Source organism: Pelecanus crispus, chromosome 6, assembly GCF_030463565.1.
Source record: "Pelecanus crispus isolate bPelCri1 chromosome 6, bPelCri1.pri, whole genome shotgun sequence".
Taxonomy (NCBI): domain Eukaryota; kingdom Metazoa; phylum Chordata; class Aves; order Pelecaniformes; family Pelecanidae; genus Pelecanus; species Pelecanus crispus.
The window spans coordinates 47,051,987-47,076,922 of NC_134648.1; the positions used below are offsets into that span (position 1 = coordinate 47,051,987).

The 24,936-nt window shown below is 37.8% G+C and overlaps 1 protein-coding gene across 1 annotated transcript in view; it reads left to right on the top strand.

Annotated features, from left to right (window-relative positions):
- Nucleotides 1-1,887: 1,887 nt before the first annotated feature.
- MIA2 (MIA SH3 domain ER export factor 2) overlaps nt 1,888-24,936 on the top strand; it is a 36,564-nt gene continuing 13,515 nt past the window's right edge. Inside the window, exons 1-18 of the mRNA XM_075711793.1 lie at nt 1,888-2,002; nt 3,409-3,542; nt 4,851-4,937; nt 5,281-6,439; nt 9,037-9,255; nt 9,373-9,470; nt 12,786-12,917; nt 14,593-14,614; nt 14,739-14,827; nt 15,227-15,298; nt 16,029-16,139; nt 16,454-16,525; nt 16,946-17,050; nt 20,548-20,670; nt 21,244-21,367; nt 22,019-22,065; nt 22,262-22,352; nt 23,660-23,798. Coding sequence (XP_075567908.1) covers nt 1,888-2,002; nt 3,409-3,542; nt 4,851-4,937; nt 5,281-6,439; nt 9,037-9,255; nt 9,373-9,470; nt 12,786-12,917; nt 14,593-14,614; nt 14,739-14,827; nt 15,227-15,298; nt 16,029-16,139; nt 16,454-16,525; nt 16,946-17,050; nt 20,548-20,670; nt 21,244-21,367; nt 22,019-22,065; nt 22,262-22,352; nt 23,660-23,798 — 2,939 coding nt within the window. The remainder of the gene's footprint in view (nt 2,003-3,408; nt 3,543-4,850; nt 4,938-5,280; nt 6,440-9,036; nt 9,256-9,372; nt 9,471-12,785; nt 12,918-14,592; nt 14,615-14,738; nt 14,828-15,226; nt 15,299-16,028; nt 16,140-16,453; nt 16,526-16,945; nt 17,051-20,547; nt 20,671-21,243; nt 21,368-22,018; nt 22,066-22,261; nt 22,353-23,659; nt 23,799-24,936) is intronic.

The following is a 24,936-nucleotide window of genomic DNA, read 5'->3' on the forward strand; positions in this document are numbered from 1 at the left end:
GTCCTCCCGGTATAAATTTCTCACCAATCTGTCCTAATCTGTAGAGACTCAGGAATGGGGGGGGGGGGGGGGGAGAAAAAAAAATGCCCATCCTACTTTTCTGCTCACCAGGTTTCTTTGCATTTGTCATGTTTCAGCTGCTTGGTATTCCATTTCTTCCCTTTCACTGCCTACAGATAAACGTGGAGGACCGCAGGGAAGGTCCCAAATCACTGACCCTCTAAGCAACACAAGATCCAGGGGAGTGAAGGGGAGAGAATGTCGATGCTGGGGATGGGGTTGCATCAAAGCTGTCAGGAGCGAGTCGGGGGGCTGATCTGTAGCGTATTTTCCCTGGAGACAGCTCTCCGGTGGATTACCTAACAGCAGAGGCAGATGGTGTACTAGGTCATAGGATAGGCCTGTCTGACTACCAGGTCATGTGGCAAAGGAAGGGGCCAAAGTGTTAGATTGCAAGTGGAGGACATGTCATCTACCGTGATTTTTGTGTTTGCAGGCCATTGCTGGTTAACGTGACCCTGGCTCGCTCTGTGCCCCCTCTCCCAGCCTCCAGCAGCTGGTCTGTTTGCTGGCTCAGTAGATGAGGCTGAGCACCAGTGTCTGGCAGGTTTGAGTTGTGGAGCAGGAGGGAGGGGGAGCTGTGCTGCAAGTAGGATACAGCTTAGGTTCATGGAAAGAGAAAGCAGGGTGAATTCTGCATGAGTCACGCTCAGGACTAAAGGAGGGGCAGGCCTACTAGGAAGCATGTGACTGCAAATATGAGCAGGTTGGGAAGGAATGCAGATTCTTGGGGCGCTATCAAGAAGGGAGAGGAGAGGCTACCTCATGCAGGAGAGTGGGAAAGGCAAGGTGAAGCCCCTTTTGTAGGTAAATTAGACACACTGTGTTTAGGTCACCAAGGAAGCGCAGGACAACGATGTGAAGCCTTTGAAGCAAAGCTTACTTCTAACACAAACCCCTCTGCCGGATTTTATTTATAGCACAACTTCATACCTATATAAGCAGTGTACAACTCCCTGCATAATTACTACTTCAAAGCGTAATCTGTATTTGAGAAAACATTATTTGTAACTCCATATTGGGTAATAGGTTGCTAAGAAACAGAGGGTATTCCTTAAAAAGCAGGACCTATCATCTGCTTAGCTTTGTTATATTGCTCTGTGATATATGATGTAGAGATAGCATATGGATTTTCTAGTTGTCTTAAGAGCCTGAAAACTGCCAAGCACCTTTAAAAGACTTTGGAGTTGAGTAAGTATTCCCCATGCTAAAGGATTGTACTTAGCATCTCATGTATGAGAAAACTCCAAAAGAGTATGTGGAAAAAATTTGTTCTGAGTTCCCAGTGACCACCTATAAATAAGCTAAAACACATCAGTGCACACAAAATATAGTCTATTAAATAAAAAAAGCTACAAATTTGTAGCTATATTAGCAATCATGCAAATCTATGTAAGCATAAAATTGATAGTCCATCTTAAAATCAGATGGAAGATGTATATTAAAAATGCATTCATAATCCAGAAAAAATCCTAATACAACTCTTTGAATTTCCCCTAACACAATCTTCCACAAACTCATTACAAAAGAACCTGATAAAGCCTAAATTTTGATGTGACCAGAACTAGTTTCTTTGTATTCAAAACATCAGTCTAGCTATCAGAACATAGTTAATTATTAAACATGTGTGTGTAATCAGGACACCTGACTTTGCAGATTGTTAGCAGGTTAGCATAGTGTACTTCTGTTTAAGCAGATGAGAAGAAAAATAGGAATAAGTTTATTTGCAATGTTTTGTTAGGCTAAGAAAAATAATGCAGAATATTCTTGCTAACCACGCATCGATGCAGTTTCCACAGTTTCAGTGCATTCTAGATTTAATCTAAAATGTCAAGGATCTTGGATCAGAGAATTTTGCTGTTAGTAATTTCATTTTCAACAAGTCTGCGGAGTACAAAGGTACTTTCAGAATGGAAGAAGTGCGGTGATCAGGAATGTGAGAGTAAGTAAAGTGTTGTGGGTTTTTTTTTTTCAAAAGGAGTCTATGGTGTACGTGTAGCTATTACAAACTTTTCAAACAAAAAGAGAAAAAAATACTTGCTGGATTGCGTTGTGTTTAAGTATATAAAGATCAAAGTTCAGTAAAAATACTTTTGAATGGCTAGTTTTTCTCAGGTTTCCTCAGAACGGGCAGTATAAAGCAGCTTTAAAGTATTTTTAACTCATTCTTTACAGGTACAAAATAAATTTTAAAAAAAATGAACCGGTAGGCTATAAGCTGAGAAAGAAGACTATGTATCTTGTGTTTATAGTACATTCACAGCCCATTCTGCAAAACTATTTTTTCTACCATAAGCAAAACTGTTTGGCTTTTTTGTAATCCTTCTTACAAAAGACACAGTTAACATATCCTCTTTACTTATTTTTTTCTTCTTTAACATGAAGTAAGAGCAGTTAACTAGTTACGGAGTTCCTGGGGAGTAAATAGCTCTGCAGGAGGCAGAGCCACTGAATCACAAGTGGGCAGCGATAAATAACGCCCCATTTATTATCCATTAATTGCCATTGTGAAACCTGTCATGATCATATGTAGTTGAAGCTGGTTTTAAGCTGTCCCCATTGGTTTGGCAGCCTTAATTGTTGCACTTTCAATGTGGATAGCTTGTCCTGAAGTGGAAGAGAACTTAGATTTCCTATGATGATGGCTCGCTATTTTCCTGCGGAGCCATACTGACTTCAGTGGATTCTGGATGCTCAGAGATGTCTGTCTTTATGGAACAGCATGTGGAATGGGCTCCAAACTGACCAGAACACATCAGTAATGGTTTATGTGGGGAGACGGGGGTGGAGACAAAGAGAATTTGAAGTCATTCAAGTTGAATTGGAAACTTTGTTTTTGATAATGTGTTTAAGGTTTCTGTTACTTAAACTTACCAACCTATTTTCTTCGTAAGATAAATGTATTCAAAATAGAGGACAAAATCCCTGAAATAATTACTAGATTTAACTTAGAATTTCTAAAGTATACAATTATAAATATGCCTGGGAAATACTTTTTAGCTGTTTAGATCTGGCTTTAGTAGTTGAACTTGCTAATTCTCCACAAACATTTCAGCACTGAAAGCTTGGCTGAATAAGGACTGGAAAATGCCCATATAGGATAAGAGCTTTTCTCCTTGATGTCTGTAGTAAATATGGAAAAAAAAAAACAGGATAGGGCTGCTTCCTGCATTAGTTGCTTTCCACTTGATGATATAAATTGATTAGTATCATAACAAAGCACATATTGATGTATTAAGAAACATTTTAATGTGTTTAAATATATCAGACTTCTTCAGTAACCTATCTGACTTCAGACAAAACGGCTGCTATGCTTATTTGTTTCTTTGTTTCTACATACTATTCCAGCAGCAATGAGCAGAGTTCAAGCCACTGCAGACTACTTAGGGCCTGACTGCCGGTATCTTAACTTCAAAACAGGGGAAGAGATAATGGTATACTCCAAACTTTCAAGGAAAAATGAAAACTTGTGGACAGGAAGTGTAAGTACTTCAATCTGAAAGACTTTCCCCATAAATAATTTAGATAGTATAATAATAGCATAACAACTGCAGTCTTCTTGCTTCTAGGGATCTTCCATCTCATTAATGTTAACCAGTCATGGATCAATATAGTATTTGGGAGATGGGTCATTGTTATTATCTTTATAGAAAGGGAAGATCAAATCTTGGCAAAGATCACTCATGGAGAAACAAAGTCAAGATCGGAATCCAAGTCTTCCGTCTCCTTCATCTAATCATTTGGCTCTAATGATTTCATCTGGTTCCCTTAAAAACATTCAGGTCTATCAGGTCAGGTACCTACCCACAGGTCTGTGGGTAAGAAGGTTTTACAGTTGCTTAATCAGTGATCCACTATTGGGACCCAGCTTCACAGTTCAGTGCTCAAGCAAAGTTCCCAGGGAAGTTATCACGCATATTTAATGATTTGGAACAATTGACAATGTAGTTAGAACAGCCATGTAGTTATGTTGTAGATAAGAAGGAACAGATGCGTTGATCCAAATCCAACTGCTAGTATAACTATGTAAGTGGGTGCTTCAAAACAAGAAGATAATTGGTAATTTTTTTTTTTGTAAATGATCTGTCACATTTATTGTTTAACAGTGAAATTATGTCTTCCTTTTTTTCATCCGAGAATATCTTTGCAAGTACTGCACCCTTCCTTGCTTTCCAACATGTATTCCTCCATTAAAGGCTATATGCAATGGTTTAATGTAAAGCTAGTGGTTCATTTCTTAGTCAGACTGACCCTTACTTGATTCTTTTGGGCATTATCATCAACCCATTTTCATTGTAGTGTTGCCATCTTCATTGCCATTTTCTCTTCAGCTGCAGCTGGCTTTGTACCTGAATTTCATATCCTACTTTTCTTGTAACTTACTATGGGTCATTAGTTATTAAGGCACAATTTTTCTCCCACTGGAGTCAATGGGAAATTTGCAGCTGATTTTAGTAGGAGCTGGCTGAGGCTATCTGTGCACACAACACTCTCTTGAAGTTGAAGCAGTGTTAAGGCTACTGATTTGGTTCTGCACAAACACACATTCATAAAAATAATACAGAAAATAACAGTATGGAGTAATATACTTCCCCTTGCTTTCTGAAATGGCAAATAGAACACTTTTGTGAAGGAAAAATAAATCTTTTTACCAAACAAAATGAAGGGGGTAGGGGACAGTCCTATAAACTTATTATTTGTTTATTCATACTTTTCTAGCATATATGCAAGCACCTAACATACTTACCACTAAAGTTTAAATGCTCTCATTCCTTTTATATTTTTTACAGAAAGGAAAGGATTTTGGGTATTTCCCAAAAGATGCTGTGAAGGTTGAGGAAGTTTTTATTGCAGAAGAAGTTGAAGTGCTGACTAAGGTAAACCAACATCACCAGATTTTCCAATGTAGTTGACAGCAACTGAAAATCTAATACCCAGTCAGAAATTCAAGTGTCGATGCATATTTTATCTCGGATAATTCAAAACATTTTTTTTTCATTATTGCTCCATTTGCATGTTTATTGTCCTCTAAAATAATTTTTATCTAATAAATTATATAGAACCATTAGGATTAATATAATTATTTACAGTCCTTTGTGTAAAGTTATACACACGTATAACTACACAGAAAGGAAGAGAATAAAGATATGTTGCTGTACTACACAGTGTTGTAGAAAATTACACATGAAAACATTTTAAAAGTTAATACTGTTCTTTTAGGAAACTGATTTCCTTTGTCTTCATGGAGATAAGTACACTTTTGAAAATGAAGATAGCGCATTACATGATCACAACAAAGAAAGTGAATATTCATCATCTGATGCAGAATCAAAGCTGCATGAAATAGAACTCTTAAAAGATTCAAGAGACTCCATGCAAAAGGAAGAAAGAGTTGAATCAGTTTCTGAAATTGGTTCCAAGGAATCTCACACTCAGGAGGAGTCTGCAAGCAAAAAGTTGGTTAGAAAAAATGAGAACAGAAAAGATGATACTGAAGAGCCACAAATGCAAAACAGTCTCCCGCTAGAATCCATTCCATCTCAGTCTAGCTGGATTGCAGGATGGTTCACCACAGAAAGTAAAAACGATGAAGAGCCCTTAAAAGCCATTACTGAATCTTTAGAAGAAAATACATACCGAGGCAGAAAAATAGTAGTAACTGCTGAAAATGACTTACAGGAGCCAAATGATAAGGAGGAACAAGAACCCCCAGCATCTGTTTGGTTTCAAGGGGGACTGACGGACTTTCTGTATTTTGGTGAAGAAAATGTGGATGTTGGTTTAGCATCAGAAAAAAATGGTCCACAAATCCATGATGTTTCTGGTGTGCCTGGAGATTCCAACAGTGAACACAAAACAGCAGTCACAGAGTTATTGACAGAAGAAGAGAAGAGTGAAAGTCAAGAATCCAAATCAAATTGGTTTAATTTGGGTTTAAGCACTGTTCTTAATTTTGGCCATGCTCAGAAAGATACAATTGCTATGGAAGACCAGCAAAGCAGAGAAACAGAGGATGAAGCAAGTAAGAATGAAGTGCACACTTCAGACCAGAAAGAATCACACATGGACAAAGAATCAGAGGAGGCAGTTAAAGCAGTGACAGATGAAGATGATGAAGAGAATTATGCACAAGAAATAACAGATTCAAACAGTAACATGCCAAATCCTGGGGCAATATCAGCAAGTGCACGTACTCTGAATGACACCAAAAGCACCTTAAATAGCACAGAATCATCTTTTGATATACTAACAGGTGACAAAGAGAAGCCAATTGAACTTTACAGTTCAGAACAAGACTTGTTATCAGAAAGCCAACTGTTGAAAAACACTGAAGCTAAAAAGAGAAATCAGGAGTCAGACAGCAAACATGGCCAGTCAGGTTGGTATAGAAATATCTGTAATAGCTTTATTTATTATAATACGGACACATATGATAATCAACAGGGACATGAATCAATTGTGTCAGATCAGATTTCTTCTTGTCCTATCCCACCTCAGAATTGTGATCCCTCAGACACAAAAAATAGAGAAGAAGCACCTGACCTAGCTAAAGAACAGAGCCATTTCTTCTCCTTTAGTCATTTTGCAGACATACTGAAGTTTCAGAGTTTAACAGACAAAGAAGAGCAAGCGCAGAGTTTGCAAGACAATGTGTTTTCTAGTGAAGAAACACCTCAGACTGAAAATAATGATGAAATATTACAAGGAAATAATAACAGAGCAATGAAAGTGCAAGTAAATCAGAGACTTAGCGGGGAGCTGTCTGAGAAAGATGAAGGTACAATCCAAGAAAGCAATGTTTTCCTCACTAGCTGTGCAAAATAATGAATGCAGTAATGAAAATATTAGTCTGACTGAATGTGAACTTTTACCCTAGAAGCCCTCTAAAATAGAAGACAATTTTAAAGAAAATTAAAAAAGCATTACAGTTAGCATCTCCTAAAACCCTCAAACTAGAAAGACAGACTGCTATTAAAAAAACCATATTAACTAAATGCCGGCAACCTGGGATTGCTCAGAAACCTGAATAATAAAGTATAAGCTGAAAAAGAAGATACTGTTGTAACTGAAAGGATGGATAATACTGAAAATTTAATTGTTGTTACTAAAACAAAATAGGAGAGGGAAAGAAAAAAAGAAAGAATCTGAAAATCAGAGTCAACATCCAGAAATATAAATAATAAAAATTATATTCTAACAGAAAGGGTTCCAAGTAGTATTTTTACCAGACCATCAGGGTTCTTTGCAAATATATTTAGTAAAACTAAAAATTAAGCCTGTAGAAAAGATTCTGAAGATACACAGTTTGTCAAAAAAACCCAAATGAAAACAGGGAAGACACTGGACTAGTAGAATTAAATATGGCGCAGAAGAATGAGATGGAGTTAAGAGAAAAGGAATCTGAACTACAAAATGATACTACTAAATCTGTAGAAGGTGCAGCAAATGATTAAATCAATTTAGAAATCATAGAATGCTTTGGGTTGGAAGGGACCTTGAGAGATCATCGAGCCCAACCCCCCCTGCAGTAAGCAGGGATTGAACCTGTGAACTTGGCATTATTAGCACCATGCTCTGACCAACTGAGCTAACCCAGAAATCATGCAAGATAAATCTGAGGAAGGACAGCTTGGCATTTTTGAAATAATACTGCTGTGGAATCCAGCAAAACCAAGGAAACTGACAAAATCATAGTAGGACAGACTGAGTTCGTGTCCCAAAAACCAAGCAAAACCAGGCATATTTACAAAACCCATTGATTACATTCCAACAATTTTATTTAAAGTTAAAACAAGATGTTAAGCAACCCTTAGAGCATCTCTGTGAGGGAAGCAAACTGATACAGCTGCACCAGCAATTTGAAAAGATTCATGAAATCACAGCTTACTCATGTAAAGGCAATGTTATGCAGAGGAAACAAGTTAACTGTGTCTACACAAAAGGGGTGCAATTTGGACATTGGGCAGGAAAAATGTATGGAAAAAAGGAATGTTCTTCTAGAGCTGGCAGAGCTTTTGTCTGCTATAACAATTAAGCGTGCAGCCCAAACTGCAGCTAAAGGTACTGGACTCATGCTTCACTAACAGTGATTTATCAAGAACAAAACAGGCTTTGTTTGAGGGGAAAAAATACAACAGATACAACACTGTCTCCTTCTGGTGATTTAAAATCAAGAGGTAGCGAGCCTAACTCATAGTAGTTAATGACCGATTTATGGTATTTTGAGGATCTGATAATACAGATTGAATTAATATAATGGTAAGAGTTTAAGCGCCAGTTACTCTTCCTGACTTTTGACTATTGGACTATTTGTGATGGGTATCTTTGGCCACCAGTGGCTTGAAGCATAGAATTAAAAATTAATCAATTTGTAAATGGTATTTTTTTTTTCCCTACATGGGTAAGCAAGGTGTGGGGGTTTTTGAAAGCAGTATTTTATTTGCTTCAGGAAACTTCTCCAAGTCACTGAAACTGAGGCAGCTAGGTGCCTTGAGTCATACTTCTGCATGAACATGCCTGTGGTTTCTTGTATTTCACAGTGAATTTTGTTATCTTGTGGGAAGCTGTTAATCTTTAATCCTACATGGCATTTTTAATTATTCTTTTTGTAAAGCTTTTCCCACTTGTATTTGGATATAAGAAAGAGACCTACTAATCCTGAACAGGAAATCCATAGGCTCACTATCAAAAGCAAGCTATTTTTTCCTGAACATTGATTTTTAACTACTTTACTACATCACAAGTTTTGCTTAAAGCTCTATCCTCCAAATTCTCTTCCGAGACCATTATTTGAACCACTATTTCTTTAATCATAAATCTGTAGTACATTTTTACTCTGATGTAGCACTCTAGTGTTTAGCTTTAAGTTGAGGAAAATAAAAAAAAAAAAATCTATAGAGGTTAATGTCTCATAAAAGTGTATGTAAGTTGAATCCTTTGAAAATAAGCAGGATTTCCCTTCACAATTATTTGCAGGACTAGGCAGTAGAAGAAAGCTACTAGAAGAAACACCAGAGAAGGAACATGAAATGAATGCAGCTGTAGACAGTGAACGCAACAGTGACCAACATTCAAAAGCAATAGCAGTTCCTCCAGTAAATTCTGAAGAACAAATGGACAATTCAGCAGTTGATTCTCCATTTGATGTCAAAAAGCCTTTCTCAGATGCCATCCAGAACTACATTCCAAGTAATGGTAAGTGTTAAGTTTCTTAATTTTAAGGAAAATAAATTTGCAATTTTTAAAAAAAATTAGTTGGAATTATATTGACAATTGTAAAGTAATTTTTTTTTTTCCTTATGAACATACCAGGAGGCTGGATATATCAGATACTTCTGTGCTTGAATGCTCTTGAGATCGGAGAATCAATCAAATCTGTATTTTCAGCAGCGACAAATATTATCAAAAAGGTAAGTATCTTTTATGTGATATATTGTTGACATTAGTGCAAAATTAAGCCAGTTACTCGTTATGTTCTTAAATGAAACTCCTAAAAAAACAGAAAGAAAGAAAAGAAGATCCTTTTAAATAAACCCTCTGCAGTCCCCTTGGTTCTGGGGGTATCTGATGCTAAATGAGATGGAACAAAAAAATGTCAGGTTAGCTGCTGTTCATCTGCCCCTGTTGTTTGCACTGCAGAATCTGAAGAACTTTGCGTGGCTTTTTTTTTTTTTTTTTTTACAGAACAGCCAGGAAACATCACAGTGGTCAAAGTATCAGGATTTAGGGGTTGGTTGGTTGTTTTTAAATGAAACTTGTAGCTCCTTCTAGTTCCCATGACAGGACTGATCAAATTTGCTTGGACTTAGAAAGTTTGTGTTAGGATAAGTAAAATAATCAGAATACTTCCACTGTTTCTATAAAGTAATTTCAAAGCCTTGATTCCCAAATATTGCCATAGCTCATAATTGCATAAAAGAATACCTTTCTAAGCAAATATATAAAATACAAAATGGGATTATGATTGCTATGAGGATGTCTTAAATATCAAAATGTAGGGACAGAGTGAAGGTCGACCTTACTGGACATAACTACACAAGAAACAATGCTGCCAGAGGAATGTGAGAAAAGGTAGATGGTGTTGCACTGTCCCCTCTACACAGAAAAGTAGTATCAGATAAAGTGGCATATGGGAAACTTAATTAATTTTGGTACTTTGTTTAGATTGGGTAATTGAAGGTAAAGAGCCACATAAATTTGTTCCTGATTTCCAGTGTACTTACATAGATTCTGGCTAAATTGCAGCCTAGAAGAAAACTGAAGCGCTTTGCTTTTTGTTCTCATGCAGCAGACTGGATTCCAATGCTCATTGAAAGTTCACTGCTATAGCCAAACTCATTCTTGCATTGTTTGATACAGCTAAAAAAGCCACTTCCACCTTCTACCTATTGCACTCTCTTAGGTGGTACCAGTTCCACAGGCAAGTCACTCAGCTTGCGTTGTGAAAACTAAGTTAGCATATATTAAGGGAAAAAAAAAGTGTAGTTTAGTACATGTAAAAAAAATTAAGATGTAATACAAAAATAGAATTAGGCCTAGCGAACAAAATGAAAAAGAATCCACTGCCGTGTGGCATTGCAGCTACTGTTTCTCGCATCCTCCCTTGCATTCGTGTATCAGCAGCCCCCGTACGACCAGTTTTTAACAAAAATTTTAACAACAAAAACAACCTTGGCTGAAGGAATCCAGTCGAAGTTCTGCTGAAGCGCGCCGGTGAGCCGGCGGCCGCGGGTGCAGCTGCGGCCCTGCCCCGCCCCGCGGTGCCCGCTCGGCCGCCCGCCTGGGAAGGCAGGCGGCGAGGTGGCGGCGTCGCCCCGGCTGGAGGCAGGCCCTTCCCGAGGAACCTAGCCCAGAGAGGTTTATTTTTGGAAAGGCCCGCTGCTGCAGGGGCACAGATGGAGGCAGCAGACGCCAAAGGGGAGGTGAGTTTCCCTGCGAGTAACTTTGAGGAGGCACAGGAGTAGGGTCGTGGCCAGCGGGGCCACGTCAGTACCGGAGGACGGGGGGGAAGGCGGCGGGTGTGCGCTGAGGGGAGCCGCCGGTCCTTCCCGCCTGCGGGTGTAACGCAAAGGGCAGGGTCTGCCGGGAGAGGTCCCGGAGCCCTGCGGCCCCCTGGGCCCGCAGCACGGCACGGCCCAGAGCCGCCGGTCGCCCCCTGCGCCGGGCAGCTGCTGCTGGGAGGGCGGGGAGACAGCACCCCTGAGCTGCACCTGCCGCTCGGAACCGCGACCGGAGGCACCCCCGCTCTGGGGTCCGCTGCTGCCGTTGCGCTCTCACCTATGCTAGCAGTGGCATCTCCCGCGCCGTGCCCCCGGCGCTGGTGTTGCGCCCCCATTTATGTCGCAGTGGTACAGCCCGCCGCCCCCTCCAGGCTCCCCCGGCTGCTCCCACCTGTGCCCGCGCTGTTCCCCCCGCCCCGCGGCAGCAGTGGTTTTTCCTTATTCCCCCCCCCCGCGGCAGTGGTACAGGCCGGTTGTCAAGCGGCGAGCCGGAAGGGGCTGCGCGGCGGTGGGCCCGTGCCGCCGCCGCCCGCGGTAAGATGGCCGCCGGCGGCCGCGGGGATGCTTTGGATGTCGCTACCGCCAGCTTGTGGCTGGGCCTGCGGGAGAGCGCCCAGCGCTACTGCGGGCTGGCCTTGGAGGGGGTGCGCAGGGTGAGTGCGGGACCCGCCTCCGCCTGGGGTCGGCTCTGGCGGACCCCCGCGAGGGCCGGGGTCTTGTGCCGCGGCGTTGGGGGAAACGGCGCTGCCGGGGGTGGCGAGGGGCTCGGGTCTGAGAGAAACGGCCCCGCACCGGCGCGCACGGCTGCGGCGCAGGAGCGCCGTGGGGGGCGCAGAGCCGGGCTGTGCCTCACCGGCGTGCGGGGGGGCCCGGCAGCCTGCCCAGAGCGGCGGGGCCGGGGGGGGCCCGGCAGCCTGCCCAGAGCGGCGGGGCCGAGGGGGGCCGGGAGCCTGCCCAGAGCGGCGGGGCCGAGGGGGGGCCCGGGCCGGGGCCCGGGCCGTGCGGGTCCTGTTGAAGCTGGCCCTTTCTTCGGGAATAGCAGAGGTCTCAAAAAGCCAAATCAGTGAAACGGACGCTCCCTGCTTTCTCACACACGCACACCCCGCTTGGCTTGAGGTGGGGGTCGTCTGGCCGTTTGATTAAAGAAATCGAGATTAAGACTTTACTGCACAGTTACACGTTCTTAAACACAGGTCACACGTAGTAAATGTGAGCTACATTAAGCAGGTTATATCTTTGAGAAAATAGCGGTATGTGTTTACAAATAAAATGTGAATGTATGTAAGTGTTTAAAATGTGTTAAATCATTAACTGTGTTCAGTATGGTATTTTAGCATGAAGTTGGTTGAGCAGGTTTTTCTACCAAACAAATTTTCTACCAGTAAATCATAAAATACTTCTTAGTATTGATTCTTCTAATGGTGAAATACGTAGACAACTTGAAGGAGAATTTACTGTAAGTGGTAGGGTCAGGAGAAGTTTTCAGAGCTTTATTTAGTCATCATCATATCTTGTTGGAACTTCTCTTTTTTCTTATTTTTTTTCTTGACTTGGTAAATGTAAAGTTTAAAAATCAAAGGCTTCTGTTAACCATTTTCTTAGAGTTTTGGAAACAAAATAGATGTACAAGCCTTAGAAGTAAACTAAGTCAACATGTAATGTGTATTTCTGTTGAAAACATTAACCTCTTTTCTGTTAGCTGAAGCTTTTTACTTTATTTTTCAGGCTGCGGCTTCACTGCCTGAAGATATGAGGCCTGGTCCTGATCTGTATGGTTTCCCGTGGGAAATAGTGATTTGTGCTGGCATAGTTGGAGCCTTTACAGTTCTCTTGTTCCTGTATAGAAGTTATCAATCAGTAAGTGTTCAAATTACATGCAGATATGTAGAGTGAATTAATGGTTTGAATTGAATGGTTTGAATTGAAATTGTTACTCTGTTCAAGATATATAATGCTTCAGAGTTTTAAATCTGTTGTGATTGAATTTAAAATGCCTCTAAAAGAGAAATTGAGAAGTAGTCTGTTTTGTCAAGACAGTAAGTGTTTGGATGTGTACTGGGTGAGTCTTGTCATTAGAGGTAGTGCAATGAAACTCGCTGTAGTAAGGCTTCCTTTTTCCTTCCCTTTTTAATTTATACACCAGACTTTCAAAGTCATCCGTTAAATTATTTTCATGGTATATAGATAGAGGTCTTCCCTAGGGTGTACGTATTGCTATGTTTATTGATATCTCTGTGACTACCCTGGCTATAGCCAGACCAGCTCAGGTCTTTCAAGGCAATGATAAACAAAAGCAATCCAGATGGATCCCATCAAGGGAGGTATTTTAAAACTCTTTGGACAGTGACCTCAGTTCTGTTTATTGGAACACTGAACCAATTTTACTGTATGCTGTTTGTGAGCACTAAGCCTTTGAGAAATGCAGTACTAAAACGTTTTAACTCACAAATCAGATTATATTTGTGAGGTAAGGGTTATCTTCTATTGTGAGTAAGCGAGGATATGAGTAATAACAGCTGCCTACCATTCTTTCCCTGCTAATACAATGGGGTCAGTGTATGTAATTCAGTATTCTAAATTTCTCCCCTGTTTTTGCATGCTCTTAAATAGAGTGTGATTTTGGTGCTAGGTGTAATGATGCTTATGTTTGAAGATAGGTTGCATAGCAGTTTAGTTTTTCAGATATGAGTAACTGCATTTTTAGGGTTCTAACATCAACTTAGGTCTGGAGAAATGCCACCTTATTCTGTAGCAGTGATTCAGGTTGTCCAGAAGGGAATTTGTATTTGTATAAGTTAATGTATCTATAATTTGGGTCATTCCTTCTGTTTTCTAGCAGCATCCCTCTAGATGGTATGAAAGAGGTGTGTCAGTTGAAGTTAGTCAAGCAGCAACTCTAGTATTGTTTTCCTCCTGCACATGTCACTAAGGCATTAGATATTACAGAAGTTATTGATAGCTTTTTCAGTCATCCATACTTAGAACTGCACTGACTGCTCTTTGAAGAATTAGTGGTTACTTACTCAAAAGTAATGGGGTTTGGTTTTGGGTTTTTTTGGGGGGATGACAGCGTAAGGTGTGCTTATGACTTTCTTGCCCATTTTCTATTACTTGGACTTCTTGGGCATCACATGGCTTTAAATGAGGAGGAAACAGGGAAAATCTGAGGGACCCATTCTATGTTAGGCACATGATCCAGGCCCAGCCTTGAATGGAATGCTGTGTTGTGAAGTTTTTGTGCGTTCATCCAAGTTCTGCATCTCTTGTCCAGGCCATTTGTGACTGATTTTGTCCTGCAGTTTATTAGATTTTGATTCTAGGGCACTAGACCCCATGTGGCAGCTGCTGATTTAGCACTTCCCATTTTTTCCCATTGGCAATTGCCCAATTATAACAGGAGCCTGTATTTATATTCCTTTTTTAAGCTCTGTGGTTAAACTGATCATGGAACCATAGCTTAAAAGATTAGTTTTCAGATACTATGCAAGAGTAATTGATCAGACATTTTCACTATTTATTCTTTTTATTTCAGGTTAGAAGTCGACTTTATGTAGGTAAGCTTATTTTTCATACTGTTTCTTTGGAGTGTGACTTTTTTCTTCCTTTTTTTTTTTTCTTCTTTTTTTTCTCCTTTTAATTATTTGGATGTTGCAACACTTAACGGTCTTTCTTTTTTAGGAAGGGAAAAACAGCTTGCCAATAAAATTGCTGAACTAGTTGAAGACAAATGCAAAATTCTTGAAAAACTCAGCCTTTGCAAAAAAGAGGTAGCGATCCTCATTTATTGCTTTCAGATGTGTCACAGAAATGGGCTCAATTTATCAAGTATTTGAAGTATTAAACTGACCTAAAAGTAAGATGTTTGAAACCTTTTAAAGTGATTCTTCAAATGCTTTTTACTGTCAGTGCCTTTAAGTGCAATTAAGGTATTAGCAAGTTCGGTCTTTAACTCTTAATACAATGTATTTCACTGGAAGCAACTTTAAAATGTCTTTGTTTTATGCCGCTGGGGTAACCTACTAGGGCTAAGGCTTTCCTGATTTCCAGCAAGGTGCATTTGTGAATATTTAGGTGGTGGCTATGTTTCAGACCAGAGCATCATAAATTAATGCTATTATTTAAGCAATGTTTTACATTCATTCTAACATGAAGTATTTCCTTTTCAGTTTGAAGATTTAGAATTGTCTCTGAAGGATGATAACATTGTGAAAGAATCAACAGACACATCCTTTTTTGAGGTAAAAGATAAATGGAAATTGTTATTTCTACAATTTAAGGCAGTATTTCAGGAAAATGCTGCCCATATTAAAGAAAAAACACAACAAAAAACTAAAGCAACAACAAAAACCCCAAACCAAAACCCAAAAATCCTTAATTGTTTTAATTGAGAGCATTGTTATTTTAGTCCTGTGTTACTGAAAATGGTGTAGAAGTCAGGCATTTAAATTAAGAGAAGTTTTTGTAAAAATTACATTAAAAATGATTGATACTAGAGCAAATGGCATATTAGACAATATTTAATTTTTTAAAAAGTAAATTGTTCCTGTTTCTAGGAGAGTAGTGCATGAAGTGGTTTTTTCTCACATCTGATTTAATTTAAATATATTTTATTGGCTACTGGAGCATGGTTGTAAACAAAAATTACCACTACATTGTTCATATCCCGCAAACTGAGAATATATTTGTAAAAGAGGTCTGAAAAAGTGAATCAGATACCTAATGGGCTCTATAAAATTTATGTAACAAAAAAGCAAATAGATTTTTTTCATTCTGCACCTCAGATCCTATAAAGCTAATCGTTACAGGTTTTGTTAACATGCAAGAGACTTTAGAGTACTTCGAGATTTATCCTTGATGTGGTGAAATTTGTTAAATGTACTTTGCTGTCATATTTAAAACATACTTGTTGTCTTCATGTGTAAATAATGTAAAATGTTTTATGTTAACTGTCAAAACAACTTGATTTAGGAAATGCATGAAAAACTGAACAAGTCAAACTTGGAACTCAATCAAGAAATAGAGAATCTAGAAAAAGAACTGGAAGAAGAAAAATCTAAGCAATCAGAAAATGATAACTTGGTAAGAATAAACAGAACCCTGTCTTTGTTACTATTAATTTTAAAAAAATTCCCACAAAAAATTCTATGGAGAAGACAAACTATTCTCTTTGGGTTTTTGAAACAAAACCTACATTGCCCGTTTTGTCTCCCCTTATATTCCCTGTAGCATATTAGAAAAATTACACCTATAAAGGCGAATACTTAAGAAAAGCTGTTTTTGCTGATTTGGCAGCAGAACCTTCTCAGTTTGAAAATCAAAATAACTTTATTAATTGCCTAGACCTTTTCAGTCAAATCTCTGGAAGAAGCTATATGACAACTAATAATTTTCAGGTGGCTGAAGTTCAGAAGAGAGTGGAGTCTTTAGAGAATGAAGCAAAATCTATCCAGTCACAAATTGATGAGGTTTGTCCAATCTTCATAGTTTCTGTTTTCAAATCTTTGCAATTTCTCTGTTGTCCATGTAGTTACAGTTTTAATTTTTTTTCTATTAAGGGTGCAGAAATAATGTGCTGTGTAAACCAAAAGACTTTGTAAGGCTTGGTACTTTTGTGTGACTTGATTTAGCAACTTTGAATTTCAGGTAGTGATTGGCGTTTATTGGGTAGTACAGTTACCTTGTCTTTTCTTTGCCTTCTTACTCCACAATGATAAATAGTGTTGCAAAACTACAATCAGCAAAAAATGTTGAAATTGTAGGGAAAATGTGAGAATACATATATAGCACAGCTAGAAAACCTAAGAGTAAGTCCAATAATACTATCATGACCCCACTTACGTCTTCATCTATACTGTGTAAACAACACACTTCTTTATTTCACTTAGGCCAAGTCCACCCTAAAAGTATATCAGGTTAATACAGAGCGACTCAAGACATCCATTCAAGATGCAGTAGATGAAAACTGCCGTCTCCAGGAAAGTGAGAAACAGGTAGGTTCTTTCTAGTTATCCTTAGAAATACTATATTTTCTTATGATACCATGTAAATTATTTCTCCAAGGAGCTGATCTCTATGTGCTTGTTAATACCCCTTGCGTGTTCTAGTAAATGGAATGAGGAAGAGGACATGGCTTTAAAATTATTTTATGTTGGAATAACTTTGTCTAAAATAGTCCTGTTTTAAGAGAAATTTAATAATTAGAGTTTTTGTGGGGAAACATGCATAGAGTTCAGTGAGAAAGAGAGCATATGGTAGTGTAAGACTAATAAGAATTTTGCTGAGACCTGGAGGAGAGCAGAAAGATTTGAGCAAGCAAGGCAGGTAAAAAACTTGCTGTAGTACCACTGTGGATGAATTAATGGAAAGTCAGGTTAAGTAATACGAAGGGACAAGAAAGGCTGTTACTTCCCAAATTTTAGCTGTTTATTTTCCTCAGTGCCATAGCCAGATCCCAAAGAATGCTGATTATTTTAAAATGTTCAGCATATGCGATAGTTGTCCTGTGCAATAACTAGTTTTCCAATGAAACTATTCTAATTTTTCCTAACAAAAAGATATTCTCTCTGAACATTAAATGTTCCATGGAATGATTTGGGGTTTTGTGGGGGTTTGGGTTGTTTGGTTGGGTTTTTTGTTTTGGTTTGATTTTTTATTAATGGATATGTGCTTATTTTCCTCACTGACTGATGATCTCCTTGTTGTCTGAACAGTAACCTGACACGTATCTTGCAGGGGTGGGGAGTAGAAGTACAGGTTTTTAGCAGTCTTATAAAAAGCTGGGGAGCGCTTTAGTCCTCTCTGTCATTGTGCATATCGGACGTACTGATACAGAAAAAAAAGGTTACTGGAAAGAGAAAATTTTCTGCAGGAGGAGTATTTCAGTTTTGCACAACTCTTATCAGGAAAACTTTGTATTTTTCTCTAACTTTGGAAGGAGTACGTGTTTGTGACTACAAAAAAATGAAGACAATTTTATTAGATGCTGTGAGTGAAGAAACAGTAGAGTTGGGTGTTATCACTGTGAGATGAAGTTGCTTGAGAATTATTTTCTTTCAAGAGTCATTTTCATCTAATCTATACATCTTCTTTGTTTCTGTGAGGAGGAAGGGTCTGGTCTCTGCTTTATTTCAAATGTGACAGTATACTTATGTAATAAATTTTGAGAAGCACTATGCAAAGTTTTAATAGGTGCTTTTTTTTTTTTTTTCCTGGTGATTTCTTGGGTTCAAACAGAAATAATCCAATATTTGTGTGTGTGAAAATAATAATCTTTTTTTTTCCTTTTATTAAAAAAATAGTACTTAGAGTAAGATAATACTAAGTGCTGACAATTACTCTACATTTTATAGGCAATCATTTTATATCAAGCAAAACCAGGAAAAAAATCAGTAAAAAAACCTCCGAGGATGTAATTAATTTGGCAGGTTCCTAGATAAAAATTAAGGGTTTTTTGCATTCCTTCCAGATAAAATGACCTGGGTATAGTAGTTCCTGAACCACATTATTTAGGATGAATTACTACACTTCGTTGTTAACTGAGCTTTGTTTTAGTTTTTAGTAACTTGAGAACATTTGTGTATGTTGTATTTTACAATGGGTTTTAGTAGATAAATAGTGTGATAAGAGTTGATAGAACCTGCTAAGGAAAGAAGAGAAAGTGTCTGCTTTGCTTGTTTGTATTCTCTTTTATGAGGTTGTTGCAAACATGTGAGTTAGTTTGCTATATTAGAATATCCATATCCCTTCTTTATTTTTCTTTCTTACTTTTTTTTTTTAAAGATGGAATTTCACTTATGCTCAAAAGGTAACAAAGGTGTTATTTGTTCACAAAAGCTAGAGTACTTTCTTCCTCTGTCCATTTGCACTAATCGGTCATAATCTTCTGGCACATCATAGCTTAAACATTATAACAGATGTGCTGTCTCACATTTATGATGTGTCAGAGAGAGGATTGGGCCTTTTAGTTTGAACAAGGGAACTGTTAATGAACTCCAAACTTTAAGCTTTGTTTTTTGCAGGAACATTAGAAATACATACTGCTTTAGCTTATTGCAAATCCTTGCTATTTCTCTTTATTGTAATTCTTACAGGTATATAAAGTCATGTCAATTTATTTTCTTTTTGGCTTCATGAAGAAGGAATCTCTTCAAGTTTAGCTTCCCTTTGAGGATGACACTTAATGATAAAAGTAGTTGCCTGTGTACATCATCTGAGCATATTACCATAAAGAGTATTTTTGTTTTATCTCTAATACGTAGTTTGCGTGATGCTGCAAATTCATGCATGGCTTTTACTGCGTGAAAGGTGCAGTTGTGTGCCAAGTGGAGTTCATCCAATTCTAGTCACATACTTTTTGGTTTATGCCTTCTAGTTTATCTTTGATAAGTAGTGTTCAGCCTTGCTTGTCTTTTTGCATGGCAGTTCCCCTGTTTAACTACCTTTTTCTGATTTTATTTTTAGTATAACTGGCTGTTATGTTCTTGTTGCTCAACCTAGTTACTCCTTTCTGTACATTCACTGTTTTAAATTGGTTGCCTGTTGTGCAACTTCAAGCAATATTCTTTTGACAGACTCTAAGACAAATTTTTTTTGTACTGTACCCCATGTTATTGTACTGCCTGTTTTGTCTTAACAGAAAATTGCGTCAGTTCAGTTTCATTCTCACAATATTAAGGCATGGTTTAATTAGTTAAGATGTTGCAGTGGTTATTTTTAATGAACTGGTGCTTAAGTGTATTAATCCCTTTACTTCTGTACAGTATTTTTGTGAAATGAGATTTTACTAGGGGATGTCTGTAAAACGTAACCTTGGAATCTACCTGTCTTTTTAGTTAACCACAGTTAATCACGAAGATACATACTAGCAGGTGTTGATTACATACAGTTGCTGTGACTCTCATTAACAGGGAAGCTTTTTTTTAAAATAAAATTTAAAAATTGCTTTAAGAGGTATGGAGGAGAGTAGGAGAAATAGTATAGTTTTGCAAGTCATGTGAATTTAAACAGCTGTCTAAAAAGCTTTCTGGTTTTCCTTACCTCACTGACCTCTTCTAGGTTGAAAAGACATAGGTACAGTTTCAGAAGTGTGTGCATATTTGGGAATGAGTGTTCTCTCCATCCGTTCCCCAGTGTTTGTAGCTATTACACAAATTGTCACTTTTATATGCATTGCTATTGTCGCATCAGGGTTTTAAACTGAGTGGAGTATTAACTGGACTGTTCTTACAAATGTTTAAAAATATCCTAACAACTAATTACAGTGCAGAGCTATTGCAGCTAAAGTAACTGGACAATAACATAGAAGTCTTATTTTTCAACTCTCAAGGTTTAACTGTCTTGTAGTCTATCTCTGTTGATTCTGTCCGATGGGTGAGAGGTTAAAATTCTGCTTGTGTATAGATAATATACATAATAGGCTCAAGTACTATTTATTCTTGATTCTTGGTTGTAATAGACAATCACGCTAATCTGGTATTTCCCTTTTTAGCTTTTACAAGAAGCTGAAGGATGGGGTGAACGATTTAGTGAACTAAATGAACAAACTAAGATGTTTGAATCGTCTAAAGCAGATATAGAAGAAGTATTGAAAAATAAAGAGAGTCAAGTCAAGGTAAATTATGACAGCTAGTGTTGAATCAAATTATTCAGACTGGTGCTAATCATTGAGTTCCAAGAAAGTCTAACCACCTCTTCTTGTCTTAATATGCATTAAGCTGTTTTGGGGTTTTGTTTGGTGTCTCCATCCTCTAATGTCTTGTTTCCTGCTAAGCAAAAAAGGTTGCTTAGCAGCACGACGGAGCAATCCGATAGCCTTGGAAGCCAGCACGTTAAATAAGGAAAAATGCTTTTATTTCTGATGAAGTATTTGCATTTTTTTGAATTTGGGGCTGAGAGTTGGGAGTGTATTCTTACACGTGTGTACCTTATACACAAGCCCTGCTAAAAGCATGCATACTTGGCTATCTGAAAAGTCTTCACAAGGGCACACCTGTTGACCTGCAGGTATATATTTTAATAGAAGAAGTAATATCAGACATCTAGAATCCTGTATGTGGGGCTCACTTAATCTACTAAGGGAACTAAAGAAAGGACAGAAATCCTGAAAAAGTAACTATAATGGTAACTACCTTTTCATTGCTTGTGTTTATTTTATGGTTTGTGTTTTGTGTGGGCTTTTTCTTAGTCGCTGACACAATACTTACTGAAGATGAAAGACTGGAGTTCAGCAATAAGAGAAGATGATGATGCTGAAGATAATCACTGGGACACGGATATAAAGGGTGAAACAGAGAATGGAGAGCATTTAGGTATGGTTTGTACAGCTTCCCATATTAAATATCAATTTAATAGATGTTTTAGAAATACAGAACCAACGAACTTCCAGGAAAGTTGAAAGATTAGCTGTGTAGAAGTTGGGTTTTCAGAAGTTGGCCAGTGTTATTCGTGTTGAACAGTTACCATGCTTGGACACCTCTGGAATAACAACCTATGCTATTGAGCAGTGTGTGGATATAGCTAAAGCATACATATTATCATAGAGTGATGTAAAGACTCAGTGCTCCGTCTCTTGCAGAATGGGTTTAGCCTATGTTAGTGTTAAGTAGTGGTTCTCAGACATATTTAGATGGAAACCTTACTTTCATTTCTTCTTGAAGCTCCTCCCAGCAGTAGCATTTTGGGTCCTTGGAGCCTAATTTCTGCTTACGCAGCTGTTACTTGTTGCAGGCAGTACGGTAGCACTGGAATCAGATGTGTATAGATGTGGGTCCCCTCAAAACAGCAGCACAGAGGAGCCTCTCTTCCCCCGCTTCCCCACCCCCCCCTCCAAATATGCTACACCTATCATGTTATGTTGGGGATTGCTTTTTTATAAAAACAAAATAAAATAATAGTAGCAAGCTGTATCACAAACCTTTTTGTGCTTTTTATGTGATGTATTATTCTATTCTGTCAATCAGATGATCAGCAAAAACGAACTGTAAAGAAATTGATCTATGCTGCAAAGGTATGTGATTTTAAGAAAATTGTGGATGGAAGGGGAAAGTAGAGGGAATATATCCAATTTTTATGGTAAGTTTAATTGCATATAGATATCGGTTTCACAGAGTTCAGCATCTTTTAATGTTTAATTAGGTATTTTTGCATGCAAACAGTTTCTGGTAATCTTAAAATGCTCTTTTTTATTTAAATTTTGATTGTAGTTAAATGCTTGTTTAAAGACCCTGGAAACAGAAAGAGATCAAATGTATTCAAAACTGTCTGATGAAAATAAAGCTAAAGGAGAACTTACAGGTAATTAAATGTTTTTTTGCCTTTAAGATTAATAAGATGCTGCTTTTGTAAAATGGTTTATTTTTAAGTAAGTATTACTTGCAGTAAAAACTGAATTAAGTTTACATTAATAGCTCTACTGGATTTTTAAAATGCCTGTTTGAGTTGTAAGTTGCTTAGCTATTTTAAATATTTGATTTTTTGAGTTAAAGTAAGCAAAGTGTAATGATGTATAATGGCTGCTAAAGCACCATTTACAAATTTTGTTGTACTCTGTTGAAGTAGTCTATAACTGTTAAGTTATAGAATCTTAAAATACATGGGAAAGTGATGTTAATAAACAATTCCTTCTTTACATAATTTCTAGGCATGAAACAATGGAGTTTTAATCTAAATTTTAAAACCATCTAATAAAAATGGTAGCTTAATTGTAATTAGTTAATGGGTGCAAGCTCAATACTTCTTAAAATCCAAAATACTGCATCTAGACAATTGAACCTAAAAGCATCGTGCTCTGTTTTTTTCCTTTGTTGTGGGACATACTGAATGAAACCTTACGAAATGAAAATGCTGCCACTTTAATTCAAATTCAAGCCTGTAATTAGCTATTGCTTTCATAGATAACAGCCAGCAGAGTAGCCATCACATTTGAATGTACTGTGCTTTGTTATTTGGGTGGTGAAATGCTCTGTAAAACTGTATTTTTCAGGTTTTGATAGTCCTTTAAACTCACTCTCTGTGCTAGTGTGTTTTCCAAATCGATTGTAACTGTCCCATAAAGATAGTCGTACTTACTTGAAGCTTTCTATATTTCTTGAAGAGAGGCATAGGAATAGTAAATAGGTGAAGAAACGTGACTGATTTTAATTTGGAAAGAAAAGGTAGTTTGACAAATCTGAGTTATCCCTTCAGGCTACTCAGCAAGACTTTGTGTGAGTAAATCTGCAAGAGTATATGATGATACTGATTTTACTCCTTTAGTAGAATAATTACAATAATAAAAGCCCTAAATAAAAAATTATATTATGAATTACAAAACTGCATTGTTTTCAAAGAAGCTTTACAGTTTGGAGCAAAGGCTAGATAGACTCTTGGAGCTACACTTTGCGGCAGGTAGAGGGTATAGTTGCTGGCTTCCCATCAAAAGGAGCAATAGTGCTTCTCAATTTGTATGATTTACTGAAATATTTTAACGTATTATTGCTTATATTATTAAATCAACATAGGATCAAAGGTGTTTACAGACTTTTTCTGTACTAAAATATGGCAGATATTTTAATTTTGTAAATCATCCATTGTCCCAATATAATTATCTCTAAATTTGACAGAACGTATAGAAAACCTTCAAAGTCAACAAGCTTCCTTGCAGTCTGAAAATGAACGTTTTGAAAGTGAAGTTCAAAAGCTTCAGCAGAAACTTAAAGTAATGACTGAGCTTTATCAAGAAAATGAAATGAAACTACACAGGTGCTGGTTCCTCTTTTTATATTCAATGCATACTGTTTGATTTCAATGTAACTCTTTGACTTGGGGGGCTGAAAATTACTGAAAATTTGAATACTGCTTTCCAGACTTTTCTGAATTGTGAAGACCTTGTTATGTTATACTTCCTGTACATTTGTGATCACAGTAATTTTATAGAAATTGTTTCCATGAAAGTAGTGGTATATTATTTTAGGACTTTTCCACAAGCAAGTACAGAAACAAAGACAAAACAAGAAGTAACAAATTTTTAGTCTATGAAATAAGGTGAGTAACGTTGGAAAGCTTGGGGGTTTGTGGTTGTTTTTTTTAAATTAAGTTATGATGTAGTACAGCTATCAAAGTTGCTGTAGCAAAGATAATCAGTAGCTGCTTTAACTATGAGGTATATCTTTTTAGTAAAGAGAGCTAGTAATGTCCGCAGGGGAGTGATGCTATGTATAAAACCAAGCTTAGAGTTAAAACACAGATGAGCTAACTATTATCAGTAAGCAACATAGAATCCCTGTGAATCAGGCTTTCCTCACCAAGAAAGACAGAGTATGAGGGCTGTACTACCTGCCTCACAGTCGGGATGATGGTAGGGATTGTGACTTACTGATTGAAATCAGAAATGTGTTAAGGACTAGAAATAAAGTTGATTGGGTGGGATGCAGCATGTAGTAACCTTCAGAAGTGTGTGTGTGGTTGGGGCAGGGAGGGAGCAGGGGACATCATTTCATGGCATGATGGTAAAATTACAGTTTTACTAGCCAGAAATTATTTCTTCAAGGAGCAGATGTAATCTTGAAGGCAGCAAGAGAAGCAGCACAAGTCTTGATCCTGTACTGAGCAGTATGCGGGACCTTTTTAAAGAATTACATTTAATAATGTGCTTTGTAATATATATATATATATTGGTATAGATATTTGGCATCCTTGTAGATGCAACAAAACCTAGAAAATCCACTACATTAACATTTGATTTTAAAAAAGGGGGGGAGTGGGAAGGAAGCTATTAAAAAGAAGCTATGATGGGCAATCAGAAAGGAGAAATGTTTGCAGACTGTGTGGATGATACTTAAAAATACCACACTGAAGTTCAGCAAATGTATGCTGCTTATCAAAGATTTTAGAAAAGCCA